We start from the raw sequence: 12,231 nt of genomic DNA, 5'->3' as shown, positions 1-12,231 counted from the left end.
ATATGAGATGACCATCAGAGCAGATGATTATGCTTACAAAATGTCCCCGCACTGCTCTTTGGACCCAAAAAAAGAGTCATCTTCTTTTAATCGAAGCCATTGCTTTTTAATGGCAGGCAATAGAGATAAGAGGTAAGAGGGACACACTTGGGTTCCGTGCAGACATGTGAGCATCCATCAGCTCACCAGCACAGACTGTCCTCATATCTGCTTCTCGCTCTGAGAAGGAAGTAAAGGCAGGAAGGGCACTCTCCGCCCACCATTAGCGAGCAGCACCTCCAGCAATCACTTTATTCAAATCGGCCTGGTGCCGTACCCCGGTCCAATCAATGGCATTTATCTGCTCTCTGTAAAAAGCCGATAATGGGATGAGGCAGCACAGGGAGCGAGGCGAGCGAGCAAGGCGGGGGAGGTGTTAGTGCTTTAAAGTGCCTGGTCTCTATGTGCTCAGCTTAAATGAATATAGAACATGACAGTGTTGATTGCATGATTAGTGTAAAGGTTGATTGTCAGTCGAGAGTCTGTGGGGTCAGATGATCGTGCCATCGGGCTGGTGTGAACAGTGGCTCCAGCCTAACTGTGGCATCAAAAGTGGGAACACAATCTGTCGGAGAGAATCATACTTCAGCATGAAAAAGGTTCAGGCGGAATCCAGCATTGGAAGTGACATGGTGGATTTTATAACAAGACGGGAAGATGAAGAGAGACAAATGTCACTGAAGGAGGAAATCAAAACACCAGAGAGAAATGTAAAGTCACTGAAAGATCCATGATCTTGCCATCTGCTTGTCTGAGCCCATTTGTATACTGGGAGAGAAAAAAAAACACCACTCGTCTTTTTTGTAATCAAAACACAACCTGGATTTTTAAAAGGAGCTGCATTTTAAAAAGCCGTCTGGATGCTGAGGAAAAACGCCCACCAATGACTCAGGCAGTCATTCTGATGCATCTCATGGATGTCTAGCGGAGTCGCAGTTGTTATTTATAGCAGATCAAGGCATACAGATGTGTAAAGTAACAGGTGTTTTTATACCCTTTCACAGATTACTTTTATGAAAAAAAGTGGTCTCAAAGATGAAGGCACAGCAACCCTCGATTGTCGTTCCACCCCCCCACTCTATCCCCGGTGAATGTTCAAACCTGGTATGACACACACCTCTATGCTTACCTTGGAGTACATGGCCCCATTTAGAACCTCTCCATTGCGGATCCAGATGATTGAAGCTGCTGGCTTGGCGTTGTCAGCGTGGCAGGTCAGATTGAGCGGGTCCCCAGCCCGGAGACTCACCACGGGCCCTCCACTGATGATTGGGTCTTCTGGGGGAACTGTTGAATCAGACACAAAGAAAGAGAGGCCATTAGCTTTAATGTAACCATATGATAATGAATTTGTAGCACATTTGTCAGAAACCAAGGAGTATTGCAACATTTACATTAAATGTGCACAAGCATCCAATAATCTATACATGTATTAAATTGCAGTTTGTGTTCCTTTTTGGCTGTTTTTGTTTGCCATAGATTGTATTTTAGAAGAGATTCAGTCATCTGGTCAAGAAAAGCCACTTGAACCTGCATTGTATCTAATGGCTTTCAAGGGATGACTCTAGTGGTTCCAGTTTTAATTTGAATTGTGTGAAATCAGATTGACCAACTTCTTAGAACATTTATTACAGCATGTTACACAACCCCAAGTAATTTAGTGTATGATATACTGTATATATGTTTAAATGGTCCCAGTTATCAGAAGAAACAAAAGTTGAAGCTGGGTATGCTTTATAGCAGACATTCTCAAATTGTCTAGCCTCAGGACCAACCACCAACTCCTCCATGAAAAATCACAACCCAAATTCATGATATTTTTAGAACAAACAGATTTATTTACTCAAATTGTGCAGTTTAGACCTCAGTTGGTACAAATCATGTGACAGGAGCTAGAAACAAAACAAAACAAAGACGTTGATGTCACTAAAGTACAGACATTTTTTTTCCAAGCACACATTCGCGACCCACTGAAAATGGCCCTGAGACCCACCTCTGAGTCCCGACCCAACAAAGTGTGGCTGCCTTGGCATTGACAAGTCGCTACTGCGTAATTCTTGTCAACCAGGAAATACATGTTACATAGCATAATAATCATCCATCTAAATATGGTCATTGGTCAGCAAGATATCAATGGCCTAAATGTCAAGCTCCTGGCTTTAATAGACAGGTTCACAAACTCATAGTTGGTATTTATCACCTCCTTTTAACAGTCTGTGTTGAAGGCAGACTCATGGCACGTAGGCTTTTAATAACTTTTTTTTTAATGCAAATTAAGCTTAAAACCTGACCCATCATAAGGAGAACCAAAAACCCAACAAATGGCACCAGCAAGGATTTGACTGCGTGACACCAACCCTCATCACACAGTCAATTAGCATTTAACGAGTGCTTACAATGCAAAACAGGGATGACACTTTAGTTCATTGTATACACTTTATTTTTCTTTAAAAAAGTAAATACAAGCCACAGCTACTCATACAGGGAGGGAAATTACTTCACAGTGGGAAAAAAGATTTTACCATTTTTTAATCGAAAAACTACGGTTGCTGTGTTTTTTAAGGCTTGAAACACTTTGCACAAGCCGCCACAGCGTGACTCTCTAGATAACAATCAACTCTGCCATCAGTGTGGGTAGCTGTGGTTTTCCCAGCTAGACCTACAATGTCAGTATTAGACGTGCTTTGGTGTATAAGCCCCCTCAGACGCACACATATGTACACATGTTCGGCGGATTTCTCCCCATCTCAGCTTTCACAAATACTACACGGAGAAGAAAGCATCACAGCAGTGCTATATGTGTATCTGAATGGAACTGATCAAAGTTCTTTTCCTGTTTTTCCTCATGAGCTGTTCTGTTCCCCCCCACACTTTTTTTTTTATAACTGAAACTGCAGTGAATTATTGATTGACCTGAGTGCTCATTACAATGCAGATCTGGGGCAAGATGAAATCAAAGGCTGCAGGCAGCTGCCATATTCCCCTGCAAAAGCCTCATGATTGGAAGGAAGGCTGTTATGAGCTAGATTTATGCTGTCAAACAGGACTGAGATGAATGAAAGGAGAGAAAATGTAATTTGGCATATTGTTTTGTACATTTAATGACAATAGGAATAAAAAGGCTCTTTTATGGCCGACATAAATTAGTGCATTGTGTCAGAAAAGTGTGTCTTTAGCATTCTATGTTCTCTGCCTTTAAATAAAATTACTGACATGTTGTCACTTTATAAAACTTGGCGTTGGTTTTATGTTGCTCTAAATGTGTTTTAAAATGATCAAACTGAAAATCGTGTTTGTTCTTCAGATATAATCAAAGATGTTTTAATGATACCTTAAGTATTCATCCAATGAATAAAAATGCCAATTATCATTTTTTCCTCCACAGTCATTCAAAATGTATACATTTAACAAGTACTTCTATATAGCCAGCCCTGTGAAACGATTACAATTTTGAATCATAATTAATCCTGAAGTTTAATTTTAATTTTTAATTTCTACGTTTGAAATTCCATTATTTCACATTTAAAAATGGCTATAGTTAGGATTGTATTTTGGATATTTGTACAGACTTAAGCTAAGAGTACTTGACTTGCTGTTTGAATTCAACCCTTCTTTTATTTTGAGAAAAATACAGCAGTATCGTTCTTTTTCATCACTGTCACTACAAGAAGACGCTGGGAGGCCTATCCACGGGGCCCCTGAAGGAACAAAATACTATGAGATTAATCGCCATTAAAAAACCAACAACCATGAACTTCATACCCCAAGACACATCCAAAAATGGCTACAAAACATGACATTTGAGGAGTGGATAAAGCATCTGCATGTGAACTCTGATGGCAGTTTGACATTTTTCATATATAAAAACATAATGTATTATTTTTATAAATGTTTATTCAAAAATATTATATTAAGACATAATGAAAAGTAGAGTTTGTGTGAGTTCATTTCAACAGAAAAAAAACTGGGGACTACAACTTTAAGATGCAGCTAAGACTCACCACTTTAAGACTGGTGATGCACAGTAACATCACAGCTAATCTTAATCATTAACTGCTGTGGTTGATGAATGCATGGGGGTGGACTTTTTTCTCTTTCAAGCCTATGACTAATCGCTGTTCCTTGCAACAACAAAAAAAGACCAATGGTTGTCCAAATTATCAGTCATGCCCATCAGTCCCCCCACATTCACAATGAGTAAGGAGTGAATCATACAAGTGTGGGGACAGTGAAGTCTGCACCTGACGAGACTAATAGCTCTGACCGACTAGACCGGTAAATCAGCTTTTTTTTTTTTTCCCTACTCACTAATTCCTATTTTGTATTTGAGTTTGAAATGCAGTGTTAATTCTGACTGGCTGCCTTTCATCTGGTCTTCATAAATATGCAGAGGGTTGGATGCGAGGAATCTCAGGTCAGCACTCGCAGTGTGCTGATCTAGGCAAATAAGGAAGAGTCTCTGTGAGAATGTGGTCACCTTCTTGTCTTCTATATTGGAAACAAGGTCAAGCAGATTACATTAGTGTATCCTTTAAGAGCCACAGAAAGGTATGCACATGAAAGAGGGAGAATGTAAAACAAAATGAACTGGGAGTTTCGCACAGCTCCTCCATTCTATAGAAAAACGAACAAACTGCAGATGATTGCAAAGACCCACTGTCATTTATTTGCTGTCAGTACTCTCTTTCAAAAAACGACTGAAACTTGAATAAATGCCAGGCATATAGGGCAGCCATAAAAGGTTTTTTTTTTTTATGGAGAGGGAGAAGATTAGAAAGAGAAATCTGACAGTATGGAACTGATAGGATTCAGACTTGAAAATTCACCAAACATCCAAGTGAGATGATATTTCTTTTTCACATTGCAGAGAGGCTTTTAAAGTTCTCCCTGGAAGGAAATTCTCCTCCTATTCACAAATGAACACAAATAGTTGCAACAAGGGTCAGAAGGTGACACCACTAATGAACCAGGTGATGTCGTCGCACATTGTTTTTGTAACTCACTGCCTCCCTTTGACCTTTAATGGTCTCAGTTGTCCGCTGTTATTCAGCCATATGTTTTCCTTTAAGGGGCTGTCAGAGTGAACAGTGCACAAAATGAGTTTATGATTCTGTGCATAGAGGAGCTACATGGGAGAGAAGAGGTCAGGGAAAGACCAAACAGAGCACCGCTACACTTTGGGGTCATGTCCCCCCCTGGAGGCTTTGCCTGCCAGTGAGGCACTGAGGGTGAATAGTGAACAGACAAGAAGAAGGACATGGCTGGCTGCTTCCATCCTTTTGCACCCACACCTTTTGTATCTGCCTGTCCTCCATTGTGTTTGAGGTCTTATTGTATGCACAGACAGGCTATGACAGCCTGGACTGAAGCAGCTTCCTGCAACTTGCACATGGCTTTCAGCTTTGGCTCTTTTAGCTTTTTAAAAAAAATCACCACCACAGAAAGGACATGAAAAAAACACTCTTCTAGGCAAAAAGGGAACTTGGACTTGATTACACAATAAGACCATCAAAAGAGGGAACTTTTGTGCTCTTTTTCCCTGCCAGGTGAAAGCCCCTTTTTTTTTTCCTGCGCAGATTTGACCAATAAGCCAACATCCATTGAATACAAATGACCAGCTTGGAAAAAATTAATTCAAAAGGAAAAATGTGCTTTTTCTCTTTATCCAAGATCTTCCACTGATCCCTGCTTCGTGACTGCCAGGTTTGACAGAGGCCAAGCCTTGAACTTGAATCAGCCATCATCATTACTGGGCTGTTTGCAAACTCGGCAGTCCCTAATGGTTCTAAATTAGCTCTTTACTGCAGCCATTCGATGGGCTTGGCATAAGTAGTGTGGTCAGTGGTACAGATTGATCGCTCCTGTTTAATTACAGGGCTGACTCACTGCAAACTCTGCTCCACTCGCTACTTTTTCTTTTTCCTTGAGGATAATAATGTAATCCTTTTCATCACTTCCACAAATTTGCAATCTCCTGTGCCCCGCAAAGTCCAGAACACAGTCGCACAAATTCACACATTTTTTTTTTCAAAATTACAAATCAAAGATAACTCACCAAAGGGATTCGGCGTTTGCATGTCTGTATTAATCAAAGATGTAAGACATGTGGTTCAGTCAGAGAAAACTTTAAAAAAAACTTTAAAAAAGCCTGAGAATACAGCCAGTTCATTACTTTTAACATTTCTCTGGTCACACCGCTTCATGCATGTGAGATCATAAGCTCCAAGCTTTCTTATTACCATGTTTGGTTACATGAGCCTATCCTCTTTCCAGTATTTTGTTTTAAGGCTAAAAGCATTTTGGGAGATCCATTACTGTACCTGGTCTGAGATAAAACGTAAACGTAAGATTAATGTATGTATAAAAGCCTGCACTTTAGTGACATCATTTACTTTAACTGCATAATCAAAGATATCTATAAATGAGTCCAAGTATTGATGTGTAATTAACTCAACAGTGGAAGGCAGTAAGTCTGTCCCCACCAAGAGGGACCTGAATAAACCTCCGGGTCCATGAAGCTGCCTCTTTTCCCAGGGTACATATGAATTCTCCAAACACCTGACATAAAAAAGTCCCTAAACAGAAAGCATAAAGCTTGGATTTACGGGAGGGGGTGCTGATAACATGTGAAGGAGTTAGCCAAGACGTCCTTTTTTTCAGTCTGATAACAAGCTGTGTTGCTGATGTTGAACCTGCTGGCTTTTTCAGACCAAACCAATATTGAAGGAACTTCTACCAGGCAGCCAATGAAATCCTGCAAGCATCCCGGCCTTCCAGGAGCACGGGAGAAAAAAAGCAATTTGGCGAATGGATGAGGGGTGGGCTCCTCTCAACGAGGCTATATGGTGTGTATAGGAGAGGAGACTGGCATTGTGTAGCAGCTGTAGCGCCGTGCTTCAGAAGACGTGTACTGAACAACAATGAGCTTCTCCTGACTTGCGCTGTCTATTTCACAAGAAAACTCTTACGGGGTCGCCTGTCACTCCCTTTGTGACAGCTTGCAGAGTTTTTGATAGATAGATCAGGAAGAAATGTAGAGGAAAAAAAGAAGGAGAAGAGAGGAATACTCAACACAGGTGGAAACAAGACACAGCATGCGTGGCTCACTGGCCCAAAAATCACCGGCCCTCTTCAAGTGCTGTCATTGTACATCTGTTTGAAAGCCAGAAGAGCCTCAGCCATGTGTGCGCACATGAGAACACACACACAGACACACACACAAGATAGGAGAAGTATAAGTGAATGAAGGAAAAAAAAATGGGAGAAAATACACAAAACCATTTTCCCCTCACAAACAGGGTGGAAAGATGGCAATCACAAAGAGCATGGTAGACTAAAAAGTGTAGACAGAAAAAAAGAATGAACCTGTGTGTGTGTGTGTGTGTGTGTGTGTGTGTGTGTGTGTGTGTGTGTGCAATGACATGGGGCAGGAATGATGTCCTGGAGAGCCAGCTTTGTGTAGGAGGTAGGTGTAGTGGGAGAAAGGGAGGTACATATGGAAATTAATGGACAACATTTGAAAGTCTGACGTAAAGATATACACAGTTTTTTTCTTTTGCAGTATAAAAACTGATTGTAATTTTTTTCATTTTTTTTTCCTGTGGTGCTGGTGTCATGATCCACCAAATGAACAGTAGCCTAATAAATGGAGTGAAGGAAGGATGAAGATGAGATGAGGAGCGGAGAGATGCCAGAGCTGTCAGAGGAATGCCGAGCCTGCTCCTTCACAGCTCAGCCATGTGCAGCCCCTCCAGAAGCTGCTCTCCACAGATTGGGGAGTGTGCTGACATTGCTGCTCACCACCCGGCTGTGTTCCGCTTTATAGCTTTGTGTGTTTTTTTGTGTGTTTCAGCCAGTGAAACCAAGATTCAGGGTTCTATAATCACAGTTAAACACCAGAGAAGGGTCTGCCAGTTATTAGCCTCCACTGTTTTCACATTTTATCCTCATGCTAACAACAATTACAGTTAGCAGAAGAAGAAGAAGAAGAAGAAGAAGAAGAAAAAGATTTTTCGATGAAGTGTGAATTCAAATCAGCTTTGCACCTGTAAACAGTTGGTTCTGTTGTTTTGCAGAGCACAGATGTATTGGTGTCATTTCTCTTCCTTCTGTTGAAACGGAGAGAAAGTTAAAAAAAAAAAAAAAAAAAAATCCTACATGCAGTCTGTCTGCCATAATCACGCACCTGTTCACAGCTTCTCTGATATCATAGAATGTAGTTATCATTCCATCTCATGTTTCAGACAAATGGCAGGAAAGGAAATGAAATATAAGCGTTAAGAATCATATTTTTTTAAGTTTGAGACACGTCGTCTCTCCTTACACTTGGACTGAAATGTTTGGCTAGATCTAAATTCACTTTTGTACGAGAAAAATTGGGCACTTACGCAGGAAACTCAAAGCTTCTTTAAAAAAAACTTTAACATTAGACTGAAATTATGTTTAAGGGTTTCAGAATGTGTCTCTCACAGAGCGGATGTCAAAAGTCAATACCAAGGATATTACTGATTTATATAACCGTAAATGATGAAATAAAAAAAGTAGAAAAAACATGTGCAGCTTCAGACATAAAAACCCTTTTTCCTAGTTTCTATTATTCATTAAGAGATAATAAAACAGCTAACTGTTCCTCTTATCAGCCTAAATAACTTACTTTAACCCTGAAAAGCTATAAAACAGCAGTTTGACTGAGAACAGCGGCTCCGACTTTGAACAGCATCAATTAAGAAGCTGTGAAACAGCTACAACACGGCCAGTGTCACAGATAGCAGTTTAGACATCCTACACAGTCGTGTGCCCGCGTGCGACATTATCTGTCTTGTTTCCAGTGTGAAAACTTCTAATTCCTTCTGTAGCCCTCAAAGTTCAACTCCATTACTAAAAAAAAAGCATGGCAGCTTGAGCCTTGAAAACTAATGAATTCAGAGCTATCCAAAGGAATGGCTGATTCAGCTTTGGCAGTTGTGAACAATGATGACAAAAGATACCCTTGGGCTTTTGTTTACATGAATATTGTTGCTGAAGCAAGGGTCCAAAACATTAACAATGCAGAAAAAAGGGAAAACAATATCTTTCACACAATGGCTCATCAGAATGCTTTCCATTATGTTTGTCAGGGGACCAGAGTCATCACTGTGTTTTAAAAACGCCTTTGAGTTTGACAGTTTTCGTGGAAGGTTGTGGAAGCTACACAGTAAAGATTTGATGTTGAAAGACTGTCAAACACAGTAAAAGCACTAATATGGAGGGTATAGAAACAATAAGTATTTGAGAAACACATATAATTGTCTAAAATGTGATTTTTTAACTATTACTAATTAACTATTGCAGTCATTTACTGTAAAGGTTGGTATGAGTGCACTTTTACACATTTGGAATATCCTCTGGAACAAAAAAGAAGAAACACTTCCTGTATCGTTATAAGTGGCGCCATGGTTAAGGGATTAAAACATATAAACAATATGGTACTAGAACTTCAGGCTGCTACAGATCCTGACAACTATGTTTTTTTGTTCTTCTATGATGTGATGTATTTTCCCCTTAATTAAGTGCCAAGCTTTGTTGCTCCTCTGTATTTGTTTTAGTAAGGCTAACCTTTTAAAGCGTATTTTCCACTTCTGTCAGAACCCAAAAGCATGTTCTGCAAAATAACCTTTATGACCCCACATTGGGCAAGATAAATGGACTGTTAATCAAGTATGAGATAAATTCTAAAAACAATGTGTAATAATTCAGTTTGGTGCGCTTTGGAGCCCAAAGAAGATCTCTGAATGTAGCTGCACTGTCCTAAAACACACCCTCTGTGCTGTCACCCTCATGGACAACGTGCATGTGTTGACAACCAGAGGGTAAATATCCAATAGTGCTACCCATTGAGATGTGCTATGCAGCTCTGGCAGTACAGGGAGCATTATTTGAATCTGCTACCGTTTTGCAGTCTGGTAGCAAGTCAGCACATCTCAACAGAACACTCTCAAAAACGTTAAGAGACGCCAAAGAACCAGGTGGACTGACAAGGTCCAGTATTTACTTTAGTCTGGCTTCCTGCTCAGTCAATCTCTTTTTCTCTTCTTATCTTCATCCTCTGCCGGTTCTTTGCCTCAGCCATTGTATCAAACAGCACAGTAGAGACGGGCTAACTTGCTCCTTTTTATAACTGAAGGCTGGTCTGTGAATTAGAAGAGAACGGCAGCTCGCTGCCAAGGTAACACAGTTGGGGCGCCTAGTGGTTAGTTTGTGTGCTCCATGTTACGGAGGCTGTGGTCCTCCAAGCGGGTGGCCTGGGTTGGACTCTGACCTCTTTCTCCTTTTTTTCCTCACTGTCTCTCTCCCTTATTTGACTCTTTCCACTGTCCTGTCCTAAATAAAGGCATAAAAAATACCAAACATAGGCCTTAAAAAAGTAATATAGTGCTGTGTGCTCTGTGGAAATTAAATGAAACTACTTAGGTGGAAAAAGTGACATATTGTTGCTTTAAAAAACTGAAGATGAAGCAGCCCACTTAACTTAAAATAGAGTGCAACATAGAAGAGTCCTCTTAGCCACATTTTTTTACCTTGAAAGTGTCTCCATAGTAAAGTAAAAAGCTGATGAGCAAGGCTATAACTTAAGTTAACAGAGAGATGGATGTACCGATTGGCTCTTCATTAATTGTGTATCCCCCATAACATTTAAAATGAAGAGGATTCAGTAATAAAAGAATGCCGTTGCCTGTGCATTAACAATGAATGACGCAATGAGTCACACAGGCATAAAAAAGACAAAGTGAGACGGAGGATGATAGAGACAGAGTAACAAAAGCATTTAAGACAGACTGATCTATTAAAATGTCAGCAATTAGTCCAAAAAATGGCACCATATTTCATCATGACATAACTCTATGACACACTCCTGTTCACAAAAACACACACACAAGATTTTTTTAGGCAAAGACCTTAATCAAACAACAGTGATCTTCATCCCCTTTGTTCTAGTGGTCCCAGACCTGAGGTAAAAGATTAGAGCAAAGGTCTGGAGCGATGCCAACGTGCTGCAAGGCATATAATTAGCCTCGAGGGTCTTTTTTGGACCTGAAACCCTCCATTCTCTTCCTTCATGACTAATTCACAAGACCTTGATTCTCCTTTGGCATTGGAGGGTGAGCCTGCAAGCCATTCAAATACTCGCACAAGTTAAGTTCATGCCTTTTTTGTTCACACTGCTTCTTGATAAAGGAACATTTTTTTTTACACATTTATTGAATGTTAATGCTTACTTTTTATTTTAGTTTTATCACTGTTGCCTCCAGATTATACGCTTAGATGATTTACTTGAAACAAAGCTTTTGAACTTGAACCATGTGCAGGTCAGGTAAGGTGTCAGTCTCAAAGGAGCTATCTGACTGTCAAGGACAAACTCAGCAAATCATGGAGAAGAAAAGCAAAAAAAAAAAAAAAAAAGGAGGTACAGTATTTTTTCTTTGGCAGTGATAAAGGGTTTTCTCTGTGTGCCAGAAAATATTTATGTTATGTTACTTCCAAACCCATCAAAGTCAAGAGGGGAGAAGTTCCTCTGATATGGCACATGCAGGAGTTTGGGCTGATATTGAGTTATGAAAGATGGAAGGTTTGAGTTGTAGATTTATTCTGCTGTCAGCCCCCGAGAAAGCAGGCTGTGTGTATGTGTGTGTGTGTGTGTGTGTGTGTGTGTGTGTGTGTGTGTGTGTGTGTGTGTGTGTGTGTGTGTGTGTGTGTGTGTGTGTGCACTGGTGGATGTGGGTAGGATTTTGTGTATGTATATTTTGTTTATGTCTATGCATCTGTGTGCGTGTGCGAGCAGATAGGTGTGTGGGGTCGTAGCTGTCTTCCAAGTCAATAGACACACTCTGTCACCGCTGGCAAGTAAATTGACAGCTAGGAGTTTGCAGTGACACAGGCCTTGCATATATTTCCTCCATTACCTTGTGTGTGTGTGTGTGTGTGTGTGTGTGTGTGTGTGTGTGTGTGTGTGTGTGTGTGTGTCAGCCCGGAGTTCTCTCTGGCAGTGTGCTCAGGAGTCAGCTAGCTCGACAGGGGATTAAACAAACACCTTCTATTCAGGCTTATGGTGACGAATGATAAACTCTCTCACCCTCAATCAGCCCAATAGGTAATAAAAGGCTTTCCCTCTCTGGTAGCTTATTTGCACTTTCTGCTGCTGTGTGTTGCACCCAG

General features: G+C 40.5%; 1 protein-coding gene across 12 annotated transcripts in view; it reads right to left on the bottom strand.

The window, feature by feature from the left end:
* Positions 1-12,231, bottom strand: part of kirrel3b (kirre like nephrin family adhesion molecule 3b) — a 162,717-nt gene that overhangs the window by 46,870 nt on the left and 103,616 nt on the right. For 7 of the 12 annotated variants that reach the window (XM_065960375.1, XM_065960376.1, XM_065960380.1 and 4 more), the window contains exon 4: positions 1,157-1,326. In XM_065960375.1, the coding sequence (XP_065816447.1) occupies positions 1,157-1,326 (170 nt within the window). The remainder of the gene's footprint in view (positions 1-1,156; positions 1,327-12,231) is intronic. The other 5 variants (XM_065960377.1, XM_029280324.2, XM_020649426.2 and 2 more) reach the window with 1 other exon arrangement.

Source organism: Labrus bergylta, chromosome 11 (genome assembly GCF_963930695.1).
Source record: "Labrus bergylta chromosome 11, fLabBer1.1, whole genome shotgun sequence".
In the NCBI taxonomy this organism is placed as follows: Eukaryota; Metazoa; Chordata; class Actinopteri; order Labriformes; family Labridae; genus Labrus; species Labrus bergylta.
This window is presented reverse-complemented; position numbering and strand designations above follow the sequence as displayed.